Source organism: Xiphophorus maculatus, chromosome 17 (assembly GCF_002775205.1).
Source record: "Xiphophorus maculatus strain JP 163 A chromosome 17, X_maculatus-5.0-male, whole genome shotgun sequence".
Taxonomy (NCBI): Eukaryota; Metazoa; Chordata; class Actinopteri; order Cyprinodontiformes; family Poeciliidae; genus Xiphophorus; species Xiphophorus maculatus.
In genome coordinates this window covers 3,493,511-3,515,561 of record NC_036459.1, presented here as the reverse complement: position 1 = coordinate 3,515,561, position 22,051 = coordinate 3,493,511, and the positions used below count along the sequence as shown (strand labels likewise).

At 40.2% G+C, this 22,051-nt stretch overlaps 2 protein-coding genes across 2 annotated transcripts in view; one reads left to right on the top strand and one right to left on the bottom strand.

The window, feature by feature from the left end:
- Positions 1-22,051, top strand: part of snd1 (staphylococcal nuclease and tudor domain containing 1) — a 188,817-nt gene that overhangs the window by 67,121 nt on the left and 99,645 nt on the right. The gene's annotated exons all lie outside the window — the stretch shown is intronic.
- Positions 16,685-21,856, bottom strand: LOC102227794 (leucine-rich repeat-containing protein 4-like). The gene is made up of 2 exons (XM_005805901.2): positions 20,486-21,856; positions 16,685-20,360 (listed from the first exon to the last, which is right to left on the bottom strand). Exon 2 carries the CDS (start codon positions 20,111-20,113, stop codon positions 17,240-17,242), a length of 2,874 nt encoding a protein of 957 aa, XP_005805958.1. The 5' UTR covers positions 20,114-20,360; positions 20,486-21,856; the 3' UTR covers positions 16,685-17,239.

Genomic DNA, 22,051 nt, shown 5'->3' with positions numbered 1-22,051 from the left:
TTCCAACTAATAATGCTTGACAGTTTTCTTAGGTTTGAAAACCTCACTTGACTCCTCCAAACTTACTTATTATTCACTGAAATCAAGTAACTCTGTCTTTATCTGATCTGTTCCGAAAATCTTTGTCCAGAAGCCTTTATTGGCTGCCGCAAATTTCAGTTGAGGTTGAATTTGTCCATTTTTGGAGTCCATAGTTATGTAAAATACCAATGTCACTGTCTGCAGTCATCTTGGTGTTGGAGTCGTTTCAAATTCATGGCATGGCTGAGCCAAGAACGTACCAGGACCTTTCTGATATAACTCCTGTGTGGATTGGAGGGGAAAAAAGCAAACTTCAATAATATTAAACTTTAGAATCCAATTCTTCTAACAGTTCATTCGTTTATTGCTGAATAAAGAACTGTTCAAGTATATCATTCAGAGCCATATCGATACGGATTCATGCCCTTTACTATTTTAACGTCTCACCAAAACTACAGCATAGTTTCAAGTCCAATATTTTAGTAGTCTTTATACTTTTTATTTTTGAATAAGTGGGTTAGATGAATACGATCCACTTTAAAATTCCTTTTTATATAATTTATTAAGAACTGACCACCTGGTGGGTGAGGAAGCAAAAACCGAGGAGAGGATATGAATTTGTTTAAGCGGTTACCAGAGCAGTATAAGTGGACTGCCTAGTGTTCTGCCTTCGTTCCGTCAGTTAGTTGACCTCATTCAGTCTGGGTGGTCTCTCATCGTCTGCGCTGCCCCGGCTGCCTACTCATATCTTTTATCTTGCACATTTAAATTCTCCGGAACTTGTAGGCTTGAAAGCAAAACATGCACGGAAAGCTTTTGATTACAGCCCAACAGCTTCGACTATATCTCTACATTTATATTCATCTTTATGATCTTGCCTTATGCTGATTTCATTTTGGTACACAATTGGTTGCATTGGATACGAACAACAAAAGCTTGATTTTTCAGAAAATCTGCCTCCCAGAGTTTCACTTAACTTAAAACTAATTGGTTTTATCCATCTCCTGATTTCCCCCAGTTATTTTATCTCTGCGGAAGGAAAAGTAAATTTTAGTTTTAAGAACTTACCTTTGTTTCTGCTGTCCTTTCAAAGGGGTCCCCTCACACCTGCGTCCCCCCACCTTGTGAGATCAAAACTGCACCAGACTGCCGCTGGTAGGGGTTGGCACAGACTGCCTTTAGACCTGCAGGAGGCTGTGTTGTCGAGCATTGATGAGTCACTCTGCCAGCGTGGCATCACAGATGCCTTGCTAATGCCTGCCTCTAGATCTCTCTGCCTTAATAACAGTTCTTGGTGAGCATTTTAATTAAATGCAAATAAACCCAGTACCTTCATAATATCTAGAGGGCTTTGCTTTCTGTTCTCCCTGTGTGTGTGGTAATCCCTATAAAACCTCTACCATAGGTGCACAGTGGCAACTGGATAATTGAAGTGTTACTTGTCTGTCTTTTGTCTATGCCTGTTTGTGGTCAGTGCAGCTCTGATCAATATGTTTGACTTTCTTCACACATTGTTTGTGAAATGTCTCCTTCATGGATTTGACCCTCTTTTTTATGTTATTTTCTCACTCATGCCTGCAGGATAGCATAACTTTTTTCTTCTTTTTTTTTTTTTTTTTTTTTTTTTGCATCATCCGTGCTCTCACAATGATTTCCGATCAAGCTTAAATTATTTTGGCATGGGGTCGATTGCAAAATTGCTAGATCTCACAGTCTATCTGCTCCACTTCATCCCTCCTTTGCTGTTGCACTCGATTTTTACCATATAGCCCCAGTTTCCCTGCACTGGCTTTGTTTTCCAGTCATGTGCTTCAGCATACCCATGTACTCTGTGTGTGTGAGTGTGTTAGAGAGAGAAAGGGAAGAGACAGAGAGAGCGAACATGTAGACAAGATGAATAATGCATAGTGTGGTTTCCTGGTCAGTGAGACAGACGGTAGGGACTGAACTGCCCCTAAGGTCCTTTTTTCCCCAATCACGTTTTGCAGTTAAACAAACCACGAATATGGAAGGCAGCTCTACTTATGTTTTATAGCAATAGACGATATCCATCCATGTCCAATAATAACTTTGCACCACTGGACCATGTGAGCATCTTGGATTATAACATTAGAGCCTTGAAAAGGTTTTCAGTTCTTCTCATTCTATCATGTTAAATTACACATTTAAATATATTTTAGTGGGTTTTAAATGTAGTAGTATGAACCTGGCCATTTCTTTCGTGTGCCATTCTGCTCGATTTAAATCTCTCTTCACAGACATTCTGGGTTTTCTCCCATTGACTTGGATTCCTCCAGTAGAATTTCTGTTGTAGTTGTAGTCTGCGTGTAGTTTTATCAATAGCAGCAGAGGAAGTGAACAGAGTTGTTCAGTCTGTATTGGCCACATTTCCAAATATTGAATTAACGGTTCAGCTTGGCACTTCTTTCTTCACTTTAAAGCACGGTTGTTTACAGCGCATACAATATCTGTTAAGCTTCATAGCGTCAAATTGGCACATTAACATCACGGGTAAATATTACAGATTGAGTAAAATTTTAAACTTCAACTGAGTTCAAGCCTCCAAAAATCGGTTTTGTTCTCTAAGCTGGACCTCTTTATGGCTTTTTTTTTCCAACAGTGGCTTTGCATTAGCCCTTTACCACCATACTTCAGTGTTCGGACAGTGTGTTTCAGGTAATGTTTAGTGTTCCTTTTCTGCCACACTTGACTTTCGTTTCACCTCACAACTTTGTGCTACTTTGCGTTGGTCTCTAACATACCACCCTAGCACTTTAAGGTTTGTGTTCCAGGTGGGGTGAGTACTTTTTTTTAAAGGTATATTATTTTAGTTGGCAGCCAAAAAAGACAGACAGCAATATATAACCCAGATGGGGCTTTTAATGATTTCAGTCGAGTACCAACAGCAAAAATCAATCCTAAGCGGTAGATGAGGATATTAAAACTTGTAAATCTTGCCGCACAGCTGTCAATTGATCGTCACCACATTTTGCAATTAGTTTAATGGTTTGACAAACCTAAGTGGGGCTCAAAAGAATTTCTCTAAGTGCTTAAGTTATACTCCTTTTTTATCAGATCTATTTATTCATCCTTTGTCTATGCTCTTTCAAGTCCATCCTAACTGTGAGTCATAATTGAGCTGTAATTGTGTCTGTTTTTGTCCTGTTGCTCAAAACAGTAACTGCAGGACAAGTGGCAAGCTGCGCTAGTTTGCAATTTAAATAGAGATTGTATCTGTAATTTAAAGGCTGACCTTGAAAACCACATTAGGAGCATAAAGCCATTAACAGTTGTAGCTGAGTACTGACCATAAGTTTCGTTACCGATAATAGCCTATTTGCATGACTTTGGACTAATTGGTGTCACAAGTGGAGTCCATCCTCTGATTTTTGCAGCTGTTTTACTTAAAGCCCGATTCAGCCTGTTTGTGTGTCAGTTTCACTGTTGGGTGACTTCGCTCCTTGAAAGTAGTGAATTATAGCCTGAAGGTGAACCGAGTGGCCCACATAAACGAATTCACACCAACGCGGGGACGGAAAGATGGATTGTACTGAATGGAGATAGAGATTTGAGAGGAAGGGAGAAGCCTGCCCACCGCTTTATCGCCGCAATTCTTTTTACAAGAGCGACCTTCTGTGTAAAGCGCGTGTGACGGCATTCCAACTTCAAAGTCCACTATGATAAGCATAACCTAAAGAGCGTGGACACACCGGCACACGCTGTACTTGGGGGAACATCGGAATCCTCTTAGCCTTTTTCCTCTTCATGAAGGGCACTGCAGTATTCTTCCACATCAATAAGGGCGATAGTTTAATGCTCTTCATGAAGTGGCATTTGCTTTTTCTTTCAACTGTCTTTTTTTCTGCCTTTTAGGTTGTACTTTTGCATGAAAAGCTTTACCCGACGATGATAAAAACGAGAGCAATGACTTAGATGCATTATTCAGCTGGCTGAAATTCATAACGTGTTTCCATTAAATTAGACAAAAAAAAAAAAAACATTTAAAATGAACTGAATGCAGATTTTCATCAAGTTAGTCCGTCTTTGGTCATCTGATTCTCCATGTCCTGTTCTGGCCCATGAAGCAGCTTCACTGTTACCGGTTCTTCCTTAATTTGCTGCCATTGTTGTTCACTTCATTAGCATTTTATGTTCCTTGCTAAATTAATGACAGCATTTTCACACCCCCATCTCCATTCTTCTTTCTGTGTTGTGGTTGCTTCCCATTACCCTTACTGCCCTTTAATCAGTTTAGGTTTGATGTTCCTTCAACGTCCCTTTTGATCCAGAATCACAAGAATAAGTTAGACACTCTAAAACCACACAAGCGGCCAGAATGGCTCTGCATTTTGAATTTTCATTCGCTACATGGGGCCTCAGTACATAGTGGCGCTTTAATACTACAAAAAACGGAAGATGTGGAAACCTCATTCAAAAATACTTTTCCTCTAACCTTTAAAATTAGAGAATTGGTATCAGAAACTAATAAACAGTCATTTTCTAATTGGCACAAAATATATTAGTCTAACCAATATTGCATCCCAACACTCCCTTGTGAATGTCATGTTGCACATGTTGATATTGCTTTGAGGATTGCATTATCAATTGATCCAAAATAGAGGTGGATGAAATTAGCTGGATATGCTGTTGGGATGTGAAATGTGTGTTCATGATATTTGGAAGATATTAGCACTCCCAATAGTATTATTTGAACTCTGATAGTACAATGATGCTATGTTCTGCATATATTGTGCAGCTCTAATTTGATAATATACTATCCTAATTTAAAAGTCAGCTATTTTTAAGGCGGCATATCAACTATTTAAAATGCTGTCAAATATTTAAGAGACTGGGAATTGGCTAAGATCTGTACAGGTGGGTCAGAACTGGTACTATTTCTGATTGCTGCATCTCTAATTAACATAAATATATTGCACTCATGTAGTGCTAAGATGGCGCCCAATTTTGATGTACTTCCACACCATATTTGTCGACGTGCTGTCCTTTAGCTTCTGGACAGCTCAGGAGACGGAATATACTCTGCATCCTTTATCATGTGTCACTTGAATCTGATTAACCAGCCTGAGGAAAAGGCTCCAGGCATCCATGATTTATTTCTTCTCAGATTAATCTTTTTTTTTCCCTACAGTTGAACTACGACGCAAATATGTAACACAATGGCAGCAGTGACAATCGGATATGCGCTCTCCTCCTTCACATTTATCAAGTACATTTGAGGGAAAATAAAAAGTAATGTTCTTGTCATTGCATTGAGGTCAATTTTGACAGATAAACTACTTTTATCGTACAAATTCACATATGTGGTGTATAAAGAGAAATCCTTTATGCAAGAAGATTGAGAGTGAGTGTATGTGTGAGCAAGGACGAAGCAGACACTGGCCTCTCAGTGCTAATAGTTCCCTTGACAACACAGCAGTTGCCACACATCGTTGCCTTGGCTGTAGGGTTAAAATGCATCACACACACTGGAGTCAGCTGTCATCATAAAGAATCTGTCAGTCTCTGTGCCTTTGCCTTCCATAGTTCCTTCGTCTTTTTCCGCATCATTTGTTTTTAGACCTCAACAAACAAACGGATACACACCAGCTTTGGTGAAGACCATCTTTACTTTCTCCCTCTCCACGCTCTCCTGTGCTTCATGTCAGTCTGCCGTCACTTCCTCAGTTATTGAGTTGTCAATGGCTGGCTACTGCTGCAGAGGTGACACACCTAGTCCACCCACCTCCTCCTGTCACCTCGTCTGTTTTTATTTACTTCTCCATCATTTCCACCACTATCACACATTTGCCTTTACCTTTGTGCACGTGTGTGGACCCGGTGTAAGTAGGAATATACTATCACTTCAAAGATGTGAATAAAAAACAACCTTGAAAGGCTGAAAGAGGAGCGATTTGAAGTGGGAATCCTTCACCAGCTTACCCCAGCATAACGTCCCCACACCTGCAACTCTTATCCCCATCTCAGCGTCTCCTCCCATCTCCCTATTCTCATTCTGTTTCTTTATATCCCTTACCAACAAGAGAGGCTATCTCTGTAGCTGTGTCAGCGATCAGCATCTCCTCACTCCTCCTCCCCTCCTCCGTCGTTTTCTATGTTTCCCAGGGGACAGTCGGGAGCATAAAGGGAAGAACAGGGCTTGCAAAATCTATTCAAAAAAAAAAAAAAACGAACGGGGATTGGACTCATGGCTTTGAATTCTGACAGATAAAGCTAATGGCAAAAGTGGGTGCCAAGCAGGGGTGTGTGCGCGTGTGTATATGTGCAGTAGCTTCTGCAGAGCCCAGCTATAGAAATTCAGTTTCTTTATGCGCTGTGCTGGTTGACTTTCTGAATGTGTAGGGGTGTTTGCAGGGGAAGTTCCAAGAAAGGCTGGCCTGAGTACTGCAGTGTTTTTTTCTTTTTTTTTTTTTTTAAATGCTTCTTCTGCCAGCTGGATCTCTTAACGTCAGAGTGTTTACTGTTGTTTTAGTGTGGTCAGTTGGGCTACTCTAAAAATGATTAATACTGCCAAAGCCTATGGTTCCTTATCCCGCTGGTGTGTTGACCATCCAATATTGAAGTGCAGTCATTCATTTTGGCAGGGAATTGTATTACTTTTTCAGGGAGATTCAAAGATACCTTCTGGTGGAAAGTTGTAGAATACAGAAATAAAGACAAAATATGTTGGCCTAATATTTGTTTAATATATATTTTTTAGTCTCAGCTTCTGATAAATTTAAAAACTGAAAATGTGTAACATTTCTGTGATCTGGAGCATTTGTTTATTTATTTTTTACTGCTTATTTCAAGTGAGGGGGAAAAAATCTGTCTGTAGAATTGAACTCCTATAAGCTATTGCTACATTTGGCAACCTACAAGCTGACACCGAGATTCTTATACACAAACTTTAATAGATTATATTTCAAAAATCCTCTGATCAAGCTCCAGCTAAAGTAATTTTAAACCATCTAAACCAGCATTTTATAGTGTTTTTCTGCTGCTAGCATCAATAGAAGTTGTATTTAAAACTTGTACTTGTTTGCTCCTTGGCCTGTAGCTTTTCTGTCAGGTTGACATTTACCGCAGCCGTCTGACACACCAACATTCGCTTTCTCAAACACCTTCCATTGCCGCACTGCATCGTTCGTCTGTCACCTCACTCTAACTCCTTTGCCACTTTTAGCGTGGAATTGACACCCTTGCTCACGTGCATTCGTTCACAGAAAGTTGTGCACACACAGTTATTATCTCCTGGAACAATACTAATAGATGCATGTACTGCTGTGAGCAAACGGTTTGTGCCTCTGCTGCCAACAGTGGGAGGGTGAAGGCTTGCCAAGTCTCTCCTATCCTCAGCTTCCTCTATCTCTTTTGCTTCTCTCCCCTTCATAAACCTTAACCTTTCCTTGTTGCTTTCCAATATCTGTTGCATTCTGATTTTTACTTCAAGTGCTATGGCTCAGAACCTGATTTAAGAGCATTTTACTTGATTCACACTAAATGTATACTTCTTGGTAAAACACAAGTGCACATTAATCTTATTTCTCATTGTGTTTATTTAGCACAAGTGAGAAACAAGGCAACAGCACAATGGGGAGACTTAATGCCTAATTATTGGCATCAGTATTGAGCAGGTACAGTGAAGTGAGCCAGCTTGTTGATAATGAGGTCACTTGACTGTGGGCCCGGTCAACAGTTTATTTATTGTAGAGTTTTGCAGTGGCCAAAAATGATTACATTGCAAGTTGATGACAATGTCAATAGGGCACTAAAGTAAAGGAATCCTACATAGAGAGTATGGGCTTCAATTTGTTAATGGCGTAATGCTTAAAATTAATGCTGATTATAGTTGTCTGGAAACTGAAAACTAATATTTACTTGCAAAGTTTGCTTTAATTTGGAATAAGCTTGAAAAGATAAAATTAAGCAGAAATGTTACAATTGTGGCATTTGGGTCCAATTATTTTAATTTAAAATGGCTGACCTTACACAGTCAAGGCAGCTCCTTTCCCCCATGTTGGATAATTCTGCTTTTCATAATAGGACAATTCAAATAAAGAGCAATGTTTCAGGCTGTTCCTTCAATTTTTGCATGTCAATAGAAGAACAAAACAGCCCTGTGACATTCATTTGAAAAGCTTTTCCCAGCAGTGCACACAGAGCCTAGCATTTAGTAAATTGGTGAAAAAGGAAAACAATCACGAAAGACAACAATAGATATGTGGAGATAAATCACCTAAAGACTGAGTTGGAGGATTTTTAGCCTAATTGGCCTTGGCTAGTGACTGGCCAGTTGGAAATCAAATCCTTTCCAGCCCCCCTCATTTTTGACCACATTACACAGAGAGCTGCTACCCTGCCCTGACAACAACACTTATCGGTCTAGATCCAGCCGTTCCCAACCTTTTTAGTCACACGGACCGGTCAGCCCTTCGCAATTTTGCTGCGGACCGGAGGTGGGGGGGTGCGCGCCCAGTACTCCGATGTCATTCTGCTGCAAGTTGGCTAAATTTTGACGCGCAAGACGTAACCGGTAAAATCCGGTTTAGGATTTTCAAAATAAAAGTTCCGGAAGTAGTTCATTATTTCTTGTGCGGCCCGGTACCAATTGGTCCGCGGCCCGGTGGTTGGGGACCACTGGTCTAGATATTGTTACTGACGGAAGAGAAATCAGTATCAGTGTTTAATATCTGTGACCTTTTTTAAAATATGATCAGAGGAGGAACAGACATAAGAAGGAAACCTGTCTCCTATAACATGATCAGACATCTTTGCATGCCTTTGCAATGGAGCAAGACATTCAGCAGATAACAGGAAAGCTGAACGCAGTACAGCCAATTTGCTCTATTTTTGTTATTTTCAACCTTTGTTTTGAAATATGCTGGATTTGGGAATATTGGCAGTCTTTTTAAAGTCTCGGAAATAAAGTAAGTATCTACGTTCTGTAGATATTTTACAGGAATTACTTTTACAGTGATGTCGCTCCCTCACTAATTGCCATCATAAAGTTAATGCTGATTTACAGTGTATATAGTTTTGTAATTTTGTTTTTGTTTCACATTTGTGTTTGACATAATTTTAAAGCTTTGAAATCACACTTTGAAAATAACTCAAATTCTCCCAAAAACACTTTTTTTTTCCATAGTTGGAGATATTACTAACACTTTTTTAAAAATAAAACTCCATGTTGTCTTATCTTCTACTATTGACAGCTCCTCAGAACAGGAACTCTAGAAAAAAAATTACTTCCAGTGCTTGTCTTTTGTCTTTGTACTGTCAAGTGCTGTTACATAAATCGAAATTGGCTAAAATCGATATTGGTCGTTCAAGCTTTACGAAAACCCAAGATCTGGAACTGGCTACAAAATTGGAACGGTGTAGAGGGGGGGAAAATGACACATTTGTGTGTCGTACATTTTTCACCCAGATAAAGTACAGTCATGTATCTGTAGCTCAGCTGTTGAACAGAGGCCAGAATCCAATTTAAAGGAAACATGAAAAATCACCGCAAAGTGGAATTAGAACAGAAATCCGTCATCAGGCACAACTACACAGGCCACTTCTTGAAACTTTTTTTTTCTATCAGCAGTTGATTTAAAAGGATTCTATCAGTGTAAGTAATTGCATTGCTGATATTTCACTGCGTCTGGGGATTTTTGTTTTAGTGGACAGAGAAAATCTACACATGCACAGATTGAAACCCTCTCAGTGGTTTGCTGTAGCAGCTGAATAATTTTGCCACCACATGAAAACAGGTTAAATCCGTGGTTGCTGTACGCAGCTTTTTAGGGGCTTTCATCTTGGTGTTGCTTTCATTTGCCATTCTTTGCTCAGCGGTACACATTTTCTCTGCAAGTCTTTGACATTAGCACACTGCTTGTTATCTTGACGTCCACACCAGTGCAAATTTATGATCCAACACTTAGAACAAAATGAATCCTGCGCTCTTTCTAAAGTGTCAGATAGAAGGATCTTTATCTGATACAATCTCATTCCAGCACCCTTCTTCCATTCCCAATTGTATTGCTCTTTGTACCCTGTCCTTCCACTTTGCCTACCTCTTTTTCAGTCTTCTGTTTTCACTTCCTCTGTTAACAATCTTTTTCTTTAGAATACAGTTCTTCTCCCTAAGTATATAGTTGTGAAGTAAAAACCTGAGTCTTTGGCTCTCTTTAAAAGGATCTTTGTAGACTGGCAACAATGCTCGAAAGGGAAAATGGAACGGTTTAAAAATTAAATGCTCAACAAGTAGAATTTAAAATGTTTAACTGTTATCTGGTTAAATTAAATACATTAACAATATAATTTTTAAAAGAGATTTAAGCATGTTTTTTATTTGAATAAAAATAGCAATTGGTATTTTGTTCCATATAACACAGTAGGAGTGTAACAGCTAAACCTTCTATGGATGCAAGCTCGACTAAAAACCCACCTGTTTAGGATTGTATTTGAAACTTAATCAATTACAAATTTATTGATGGAACCTGACTTAATGTCGTGTTTTGATTGTTGATTCTATGTTGCATTGTGTTTCTGTGTTTGATATGATGCAAAGCACTTTGAAATGCCTTGCTGCTGAAATGTGCTGTACAAATAAAATTTGATTTGATTTTATCTACAGCTGATTAGTTTAAGTTGGATCATGCACATCCTCCATAGGAGATACCCCTTTATAATTTTTGTATTACAGTGTAAGAAGTCTTTATGTTACAGGCTAAATGTACTAACTTCAACATCCTATTTTAGAAGGATGTTCTAAAATAGGATGTTAGTTGTTTTTTTTTTTTTGCCAATTTACCATTTTAAAAAAGTTCTGACATAGTGACACAGTTTTAGCATACTGGAAGGTTGCAGAGTTTTGTTCTTCTTTAAGAAAATACCACCCATTTGAACAGATCGTCATTTGATATAATTAACTGGAAACAAGGGTATTCCTCAGAAGTATGCCTTTGAAGTGAACAGCATCACATTTTAAAACGATGCTCCTTATTTTTTAACTTGAGGTTCTTGCAAAGTTTATAAGCAGGTGGTGTAGCACCTGTGGTAGACAGTAGTGGTTTACAAAAAATATTTTCTGAAGGTTTAAACAGTCCTTTTAGGGATTATGTAATCACAGACTAGCAATCATTTTACATATTAGAGGTGGAAGGCTGTACACCACCAATGACCAGGACCACCTAATCTAAAAGCATGATTGGTGCAACTACATTGATGCAGTTTCTTGTTGCTAGTTATTTTCCTGTTTTAAATAATGCTCAAGATTTTTTTTTCTTTTGCTTGTTTTTATAACTGTAGATTCACAGCTTTTCACACCAATATGCCTACACCCAGATGTTCTGTATCTTACGAAAACAAAGTCCCAGAATGCTTTCTGTAACCTCTAAAGTTACTATGCTAATGCCACAGAGACTTTTTGTCCTCCCTCCCTTTCTTACTTTGTACTTTAAGCATAAATACAGCGATTTCTTGTCAGAACATTGTTCACAAGTTTCCCCTGTCTTTCATGTGCTTTTCTTTTAAATAACATTCTTTGATAGTATTTTGTGGTGCGACGGACACAACAGCAAGTTGTCTGGTGGTGCAGTATGTACACACATCTTTGGCGATGCTGTGCCTGTGATCATGATTTCTCTCCAGGACATAAATCTCAACAAATGCAGTGAAATTAATGGCCAGTGGCTTCAATTTTTCTTTCTTTCCTGTGCACAAATGTGTGTGCAGGCTTTGTCTTTGAGTGTTGCTGCACGCACAAAAATGTCATCATATCAGACTCTCCCTGTTCTGTGATCTCCATGGACTTGATTTACTACACACACTCGCGCTCGCCTCTCGGACTCTGCCATTGGACGGAATCATAAAACTGAGGCTCCATCGTTTCAGACTGCTAAGAAAACACAGGGATGTTTTTCACCCACCAAAAGGGCAATAAACTCTGTCTCACAGGGAGTAACACACTTGAGTGGTTCTCCTCAGAGCAGAAATAGGTCACTCAACCCACCTGCAATTCAGTCTCAGCTTTTGCTTTAGAATCTGTTTGCGTTTGACCACAACATAACCAAGTTCTTGGCGTAGACTAAAGCCTGAGCAACACTGGGATGGTAGCCAGCAGTATACTGACATTTTTATTTCTCTAGCTCGATTGACCTCAGTAATAACAAATCGTTCCACAGTCTGGGTGTTGAATATGAATATTTGCATTAATTTCCGAGCAGTGAAAGTTAGAGGCACAGAAAAGCATAAATCTCTATCAACTAATTATATCTGTGATACGCCAACATCATCATCTTTATCACTGATATTAAACCAGTCTTGGTATTATTAAAAGATATAATTAATTCACATTTTGAGTGAAGTTGTATTCCTAAGAGTTTTTGTTTTGGCTTGCCTGTGTGGAACCATCCATGTTTTGCTGGTATTCCTTCACTTTTCTTCCTGCTTCCTGTACATTGAAATTAGGACCAACCATGTCTTCGGCCACAACTCATGTTGAGTCACAAAAAAACACTCAGACCGTCTTCTGTTCCAGTATCACACAGACTAGTGTGATTACAGAAATTCTAGTCTTTGCACTGCTAATGTACAGTGCAAAGACTGTACATTTGCTTTAATAGTCTGAGCAACAAGAAGTGCAATATGGACCAATCTACTGAACAAAGGTTTCTGTACATCCCAGACTTCAAGAATTTTTAGTTTAAAAACTTCTGAAGAATACGGGTTTAAACTACTTTAGAGAGATGAAGGAGTAATTGCAAGTGAAGCTACAGTTTTCTCTATCTGTATATAGCATTGAAATATATTCAACTTCTCCCTCTTGTTGCTGCATACTGCTGTTTAACTGGCTGAAAGACGGTGGATACTATTCTCTTTCAGTCATAAGAAATAACTTGGCTGTTCTGAAAAAAATTTGATCATGAAAAACAGTCAAATAATGCCAACCATCACTTTTATAAAGGTGTTGTTGATTAAAAAGTGCCTTTGGCAAAGCAATGAAAGGAAATGAAAGAAAACTACCTCAACTATTAAAAACCCATCTGTCACCTTGTTTTTATGTAGTTCAATCAGTATGAGCAGTTTCAGCCCAAATTACACAAAATGAACTCTAACTTGCACAAAGCAAAGGATAGCAAATCAGGAATGCAACCCAGCATCTTTTGCTTTCAGCCTTTCCTTAATTCTAATGCATGTGAAAGTAAATCATTCCAGATAAATTACTTGAAAAGAATAGTTGTTTTGAAATGCAACATTTAAACATGACCCTGCTTCCACAATTGTAAGTCGTGCCTGGTTGCAAAGCTCACATAAAAGGTCTGACATCCCAATGTCAGAGCCTCTCTATTTTCATATTTTTCACAACTGCCAAATTGGCGCGAGCTAAAAAATTCACAAAAAACACTCAGAAATCAGCATGATGCCTTCCATTAACTGTCTCTTCTCATGAATGTACTTCCACACACTTGTAGGCATAATGTAGGCAATGTTGGTGTAACCACTCTGTAAAATGAAGAGAACCTTGTGATGCATTGTAACTAGTTGTCAGTGTGGTTAAAATTTGGTTGATAAATGACTCGAGCGTTTGAGAACACTGTCTCATAGTCCAGGCTATTTTAATGGAATTTGATTAGAGCTGTCCCATGGACTGCAGTGTGTAGTAATTAACGTTGAAAAAATCTAATTAACAGATTGCATCAAAATAAATGGGTTTCAAAATGTTCGCTCTGAGTTACTAAATGAGCTTCTGCTTTAAACTGAATGGAATAGTAAGGATGCTGTTTGCTCTTCCTGCTGGTTCAAGGGCTTCTGTCTCTGAAAGCAGGACACATTCACATGGTCGCAGCGCATTGTCCCCACAGTTCCATTTACTCTAACCTCTTGATCCTCCCACCCTCTCTGCTGCTTTATTTGCCAGTCTCCCTTACTCAAGTACCCCCAGTTGTCCAGTCTATTTCATGTATCAGCACTTCCTATCTGCTGCACTCCACTCCGTAAGCCCCCACCACCACCACCCCCAAATCGCACTCCTTGTGGTGCAATCCAAGCCATTCACCAATCATGCAAAAGCCACAGCGGGTAATCTATATATCCCCCCTTCCATCTGTAGCTGGCACTCTTGCATCACATTTTCTCCGCTCAGTCCTTCTCCAAGTGCCTTTCCTCTTGCTGTCTTTCACTCTCTTGACACTGCTTTTATTTTTCTCCATTCTACCTTGTTTTTTTTTTTTAATTTAATATAAACTTTTTTTATTCTGCCTTTGTTTTCATATTTATTTAAATTTTTCTATAATGAGCATGTCTCGCATTACACAATATATCTCCTGCTGAAACTACTTCATTTTCAGGCGTACTGTCCAGCTCTACTTAATTTCTTTACTGGGATCATCGTTTTTCCTGTTGCGCTCATCTATTTGTATTTCTTTTATCATTCATCTAATTTGTCTTTAATTTTTATGTTTTTGATTGAATTTCTCTTTAGTATAACTTTTGAGAAATCTGTGACAGTGCTACCTTATCTTCTCTCCCAAACTATAGCCTCACACTGCCCCCCTCCCCCAGCAGGCCCTCTCTCCCTCTTCTCTGGAGCTTTGTGAGCTGTGGTTAAATTCGTCCATCTTGCCGTGCTTCCTCTTTCCAATGGCTTCATGATTGCTAATGAAGCACACAGACAGAAAACATGATGTGGGGGAGGAAGGGATGGAGAAGAGTGTTTCCCATGGAGACGGGGGCTCCACAGGCTGGCAAAGCTGATTGGCTGATTGATGACCCTGTAGCCATTTTGACCGATTGGGATGTCAGAGCCTTTTATAGCACAGCACAGCTTAAATGTGTGACCAGATAGCACAACACAGTTTGCTTCTTGCTTCAACTTGCCAAACCACAGAGAATGCAGTACAGCATCGATAAGCTTAGGATAAAAATTTGAAGATAGACCTTGGATGTGTTCACACAGTTTGAAAGCTTCATATACATTTAGAAACGTTTTGATTCCTGTTTGAAATATGACCTCATGTTGGATAAAAAAAGATAAAACACTGAGCTGCTTTTTATCAAAGCACTTGTGAATGCAATTTCAGAGTGTTAGCAAGTTTTCCTACATCCTGAAATGGACATAACAATAAAATATATTTACTTGAATTATATTATCATTTATCCCCAATGCTCCCTTATGAGTCAGTTAAAACTTCAAATGTCCTCTTAACTGAGGATTTTCTTTCAGCTTGCTATTTTACTAATAGTTCAATTAAAACATAGCTGGACAAATGCAAACATACAAGTCAGTAACCTCTGATTTACCACATTTTTGCAATCTAAAATATACTGTTTAGATCATTTTTGCAACAAGGTGTTTTCTTTTTAGTAGATTTGTCATCTAGGTTTAAAACTAAAATAATTGTACTTATTTTATTCACTTGATAAGAGATAAAGGATGCTGCTGTTCTACATCAATCTTTTGGTGTTTTAACATTGTATGTCTTCTTGATTTATATATAATTAAGATAAAACAAAATCTAAATTTCACAATATTCTCCATATTTCTTTTAATTTATTTTCCCCATCCTTTAGTTTTCAACTATCTCGCTACTCACTTTTATTTTGCCATTTAAATTTTTAGACCTGACCTACAAACAAATGTTCCCATTTTTCAGCCTCCTCTGCATGTTGATTTGTTTTTATATGCTGAGGCTGATTTCGTCTTCAGTTTTATTTTTATAATTTCATTGGTGAGTCCTATGTCTTTGCCCTCATGTAAATAAATAAAAAAGTTTGAGACAAATTCTGATGCCTTTAATTGCATTTGGAAGTGCTTTTTTACAGCCAGCTCTCAACTTGCAAAATTAGTCAGACTGCACTGAGGGGTATGTGTTTTATCAAAAGCAGATTATTCTTTGATAAGATTTTTATCGCTATAGAGATTATAAAAGTAGAATGTCTTATTTTGCTGTTTAATGTTACCTGACCTGCTTCAACATTTTCTTCAAAATATAATTTAAAACTGTTCCTATTATTTAGCAAAACCAGAAAAAAAATCTATATTAAAGAGTAACAACTTTTCAAATGAGCTATTCTTGTGCTCATGAGTCAATATCTTCATTTAATCGGTTAGGTTAAGGTGGAACAAGAAGCGCATTTAGACACCTGAATGCATCTGTCTCCACAGAAAAACCCTCTGTGACTGAAGGCTCAACATCTGCAAATCCCATGGGTAACTACATATTGGCAAGGTGCTCGAAACAGTCATACAATAAATCTGTTTAATGAATTACCCTTTCCGCTTACTAGATAAGTGTGAGCATTTTGCTGCGCATAAAATGAATCAGGTAACATATTGGGCTTGCAAACTTTAGTCATACAGCGAGTGCCCCAGTTAAAATAAGATTGCTGTAATCATCCTCAAACCTCTTAATCTCTATAACATCACTGATTGTGTAAAATCCAAACCCTTTTTACATGTAGTCAATATTGAAAGCTGTGGAAAGTTTGAAAAAAAGAAATGCTCCATTCACTTCTGTACTGTTATTCATTATACCAGAGTTGTTCAGCACACTTAGGGTTAAAGTATAGCTGCAGCGTCTTACTGCAGTGTCTAAAGCATTCGGCTGATTGTTACAGTATGTGGCAGGAGAAGAAGAGAAGGCGAATAAAACATCTCTCTAATGTTTTCTTTTTTTCTTCCAAAAATCCTTTTTATTGCATTTATAACATTTGGCACAGTACAAATTCTTGGTGCTTTTACAAGATAAACCTGTAAAGATCGACACTGACCTTTATACGGTTTTTGTTAAAGAAAGTCTTCTCTGTATAAATAATCTTTCTTATCACGGCTTTCTCTCTAGCATGGTGTAAAAATCACACAGAATGCCCCATTTTAAAACAAGACTACCCTCATTTGTCAAACTTAAGACAGCATCTTAAACAACTCATTGTTTTAAATAGAAGTTACAAGTTAGAAAATAGTTTCAATTTCTTTTTGATATATGTTTCTCTATCACCAACCCATGGTAGCTTCAGTTTGTCCATATATATATTTATTTATAAGCATGTACAACAATAAATCATCAGTCTTTTAAAGTTTGCACTCTGTACAAAAAGTAGTTCCTGTTATTTTTTTGTGCATTCTATTGCATGACTTAAATGATGAAAAGAAAAAGGGCAAAGTGGAGCAGGGTGGTTGGAACCTTGGGACATAGTTAAAGGAGTGAAAGCCTTTAGGGCAGGGAGATTTTTAAATCTGAGTCTCCTGTACTTTCTCCTTGGTATGAGTTTTTATGACATAGGGCTCAGCCATTGCTGTGATGGCGCTAGGTAGGGTTCGAGGCAAAGAGTTCCCAACATTATTGTCTGTCCATTTAGCCCCTTGACCAGATGGTTTATAGGTGTTGTATTTGGCCTTTAGAGTGCTGTAGTCCACCTTATGGGGGCTGTAGTCCATTTTATGAGGACTACAATCAAGTTTAGGTCTCTGATTGTGAGGGCTGAAGTCAGACTTGAAGGCGCTGTAATCCACTTTGTGGGGACTGAAATCGGACTTGAAGGCATTGTAATCAGGTGCAGTCTTGTGGGGGGTATAATGTTCTTTTGTTTTGTAGGTAATGTCCGTTTTCGGTCTCTGTGAATTGTAGTCCATTTTGGGTTTAGGCTGAGTGCTATAATCAGGTTTGAATGGGCTATAATCAGGTTTGGACCTTGGGTGGGTACCAAAGTCATGCTTAAATGGACTGTATTCCACTTTAGACTTATTTTGCATGTTGTAGTCAGATTTTAAGGGACTATAGTCATGTTTGGGTTTTGGTTGGGTGCTGTAGTCTCTTTTGAATGGGCTAAAGTCCGATCTTTGCCTGGGATGAGTGCTGTAATCTGCTTTGAATGGGCTGTAATCTGTTTTAACTTTTGGGTGAGTGCCAAAATCAGGTTTAAATGGACTGTATTCCGATTTAGTTTTGTGAGCGCCGTAGTCCTGTCTAAATGGGCTGCAGTCTGGCTTTGTTCTGTGAAGGCTGAAATCTGGTGTTGATTTGTGCATGTTGTAATCTGCAATGGTTTTGTGGCTGCTGAAGTCCATGTTTGGCTTGTATGTTGTATATTCAGCTTTGGGAGTGTGTAGAGTAAAATCCGGTTGGGGTTTATATTCAGCCTTGGGTTTATGAAAGCTATAGTCTGCCTTGTGGCTGATAAAATCCAACTTGTGTATGCTGTTGTGGTCTCGAATTTCAGGCAACGTGAGTGATGACTCTTGAGCTGCAGATGCTGGTGGTGGAAGGTCCTCCTCATCCACCTGGATAATCTCAACTGTACGGGCAGCTGCCACTGTGCTTCTCTGCTGGTGGCGCTTTCTCAATTTATAAAAGGCAATTAGCATGACAGCAGCCAGCAGTGTCACTGCCACAAAGCAACCTATTATGATTTTAGTGGTCTTCATCACTTCATCCAGGCTAGGCCCAGACTTGCCTGGTTTGCCATTGGCACCTCTCAGTCCTGGTAACGCAGATGTTTTAACTGCATTTGCTGCACTGTCAGTATTTTGCAACAGCACTGTTGGTGTTGAGATGAAGACTGGCTGAAAGACTGAAGGAGATGCAGTTGTAGTTGTTGTCCCGAGGCCTGCTCCTCCTCCTCCAGCAACTCCAACACCCACAGCAGCTGTAGTTGTAGTAGTTTTGGGTTTGGGCATCTCGGTGGTTGGACCAAGTACCTCCACAGTCACTGTTGTAAAGTAACTCAAGTTCGATGTGTTTAGCTCTGCTGCACTCACATTGAGGTATGCTGATGCATTGGAGTTCCCAGCTGCATTAGATACCATACAGGTATAAGTGCCAGTGTCTGATGCAAGGACATTTGAGAAATTAAGGGTACCATCATTGAGGATTGATATTCTCGGGTGACCAGAGGCATGTGTCAGGATAGTCCCATTAGGTAGAAGCCAGCGCACTGAAGACATGGGGGCTGTTCTGCAACGAAGTTCAGCCACTCTTCCTGCTGAGATGTTTAAGTCCCGTGGGGCATCAGCAATGAATGGTGCAGAACACTGGATTGCAGCCCCTTCACCTCTGTCTACATCAACTAACTGTCGTCCTCTCATGATGGCCGGTGAGTGACAGCGTCCGCAGCAAGTTGAGTTAGTTGGGATGTACTCTCTTAGCCACTGTGCCAACCACACAGCCTCACAGCCACAGTTCCAAGGATTATGGTGGAGGTGAAGTTCCACCAGGTACTTGAGCGGGGGAAACAGGTCGTGTGGCACAGCACTTAGATTATTATGGGCCAGATTTAGTTCCACCAGTGAAGACAGGCCATCAAAAGCATTGCGCTCTATTACAGTGATTTGTGAGTTCATCACCCATAGCTTTTTGAGGGAGCGCAGACCTCTGAAGGAACCTGGTTTTATCACTGGAAACAGATTTTCTGAAATCTCCAGCTCCTCCAAGCCCTTTAGGGGACTGAGGTTTGGCATATCACCCCTTATGTTGCACATTCCCAGGTTCAGGTACTTGAGGTTTTGTAGCCCCTCAAAAGCTCCTTCTGAGATGTACTCCAGTTTCCTTAACTCTCCCAAGTCCAGTCGCATGAGTGAGGGTACCCGGTTGAAGGCGTAGGAGGGAATACTCTCAATTGGGTTGTTTCGTAGCCATAGTTCTCTTAGTTTAGACAGGTACTCAAAGGCTCCACTTGGCACCACTGTCAACCGGTTGTCAAACAGCTCCAATGTGTTGAGGCTGGTCAGTCCATTAAACGCGCCCACCTCAATCTGCCGTATGGCATTTCGCCCAAGCTGGAGCACCTCAAGGTGGTGCAGATGGCGGAACGAGTCAGCCTGCACCGCCTCAATGGCGTTTTCCATTAGATTGAGGTGTCGCGTGTTGGCAGGAATTCCAGGGGGCACGCGTGTCAGGCCCCGCCGGGTGCACACCACTTTCCCCTGCTGATTACTGCAGGAACACTGGGGTGGACAGCCCTGGGGTCCTAAAGAGACCGCCGCCCCCGCCGAGGCCAGGGAGGCGCTGCTCCACGCTCGCGCCATCAGGAAGACTATACAGAGCAGGGCGGCTTTCCTGGCACGTTGCGCAGCTACCCGCCCCAGGAGACTCATGATGTGGCACATTCATAATTCAGCATCATCTGGGGGGGGAGGATGGGGATGTTTGGGGCAGGTGTTTGGTGGGGTTGAGGACGAGAATAGTAGCTGTATGGCTGGTAGTATTGATGAGGAGATCAGAGTAAAAACAGAAGGAATAGGAAAAGAGTAGGATAAGGGAGGAGGACGTGCGCGTCCTCAATTATGTAGTTCTTATGTTTCCATAAATTGTCAGGGACAGAAGGACAAGTGGAGGGAGGGAGGGCTGGCTTTTCTGAAACATGTGTATGAAAAGGACATATTGGTAAATTAGGCAATCAAGACTAATATTACAATACAGAGGGGAGAAGAGGGTGTTACAGATTGATGCAAAGAGGGGTTGAAACACTAGACACCTACCTCAAGTTATTATTACAGGTCCTTGAACTGAGATATATAGCTTCCCTCCTTTTTGCAATCACAGCTGTGGTTTTCGCATCAGATGTATTTATATCCAAGAGCAGCAAAGAAAACCTTTATTTGCCCTGTCAAAATAGGTGTCAGTGCCAAAGAGCTTAGCCAAGATGAGCCCTTTTGTAAATCCATACATCCAAAGAGAAAGGTTCGAAGGCCTTTTTGTGAGTGTTTTTTTTTTCTTCTTCTCCTTTTTATGTACTGATGAGGAAAAAAAGTAAAAAGACCGTAAGAAGGAATCCAGTCAAGCTCCCAAAGCAGCGGTGCTCCCTTGCTTGCTTCTTGCTGTCGGCTCCTCTTCTCTCACTTGTCCTTGGAATCCGACAGTTGATTCCCCTGCTGTACACCTTACCCAAGTCTCCATAGTACAGGCAGCCACTGGAACACACGTGTATTTTTTTTCTGCCTCAGGCAAAAATTTAAAAAGAAAAAAGGAGAGAAGCAGTGAATGGAGGTGGGTTGAAGAATTCCCCAGTCCTGTACAGTGTTCTTTTTGCCTTTTGTTTGGCAATTAAAAGGAAGCTATAGAGTAAAAATAAAAGCAGACATTCTGCCTTCGGTATATTCCTTTATTTTATTTTTTTTCACTTTTTAGGAGTCAATCAGTTGGTCGATTAGTCAGTCCTCATAGCCCTTCTTCCTTTCTTTCACTCCTGGTTTTTTTTTTAAATAGTCGCGTCGTGTCCACTTGATTTTCAATTTTTCTTTCCTCAGAACGCTTGGCACAGGTTGAAAAATCTAGGCGATGCACACTGCTTTCATTAGCTTCTTAGTCCTCTTAACTAGCCACACGCTCCAGCTTCGACAGCCGCGGATGCGACAGCAGCAGTTGCAAACGAACACACACCATCCCTGCGAAGCACACAGCAGCAGTAGCGAGCACACACAGCAGCAGTTGCCGCCTGCCTCCCGTGTACTTCCCAATAATCCGTCAATTTCTTCAGAAGGAGAATGGGGGTGGGGGATGGAAAGGGGTGCCCAGAGAAGTGGGGGTATCGAAGCGCAGTTGATCGAGGTGGGTTAGAGGGAGAATGGATGGTGCACAGTTTTTTTTCTCCCTCCTTTCTCCGCTTTGTTTCTTCTTGTTTCCAGTTGTCTTTAATTCCCCACTCCTCCTTTTCTGGTGGTTTTCAGCAACCCCTTGTCAATGCAGCATCTAACTAGGGAAAGGAGCAAGGCAGAGGAGGCAAACGCCGGGCAAGCGCGGCTTACAGGCGTGACGTTAACAGCAGCGTCGTTGTGGAAAGGATCCGTTGTAGCAGCAAAAGAGAGAGTGTGCCGTCTCTCTTGCTCACTTGCTCTCTCCCTCTCTCGCTCCCTCCTGCTCTCTGCAGTGTCCTGAGGTAGTTGGGTGAGCTCAAAGCACTCAGACCTTTTTAGAAATACACTTCTTCAAGAACCAGTTTGCTTCTCCTGTCCTCTCCCTTTTTTAATTCCAAGTCTTGTATTCTGTTGATTTTCTGGGACTTTTTGGGTTCAAAGGGATTGACAGGTTTTTCAAGCAAAAGGCAG

Excerpts from the sequence above, each read along its gene's own strand:
- LOC102227794 (XM_005805901.2), bottom strand. The coding sequence starts at position 20,113 with ATGTGCCACATCATGAGTCTCCTGGGGCGGGTAGCTGCGCAACGTGCC.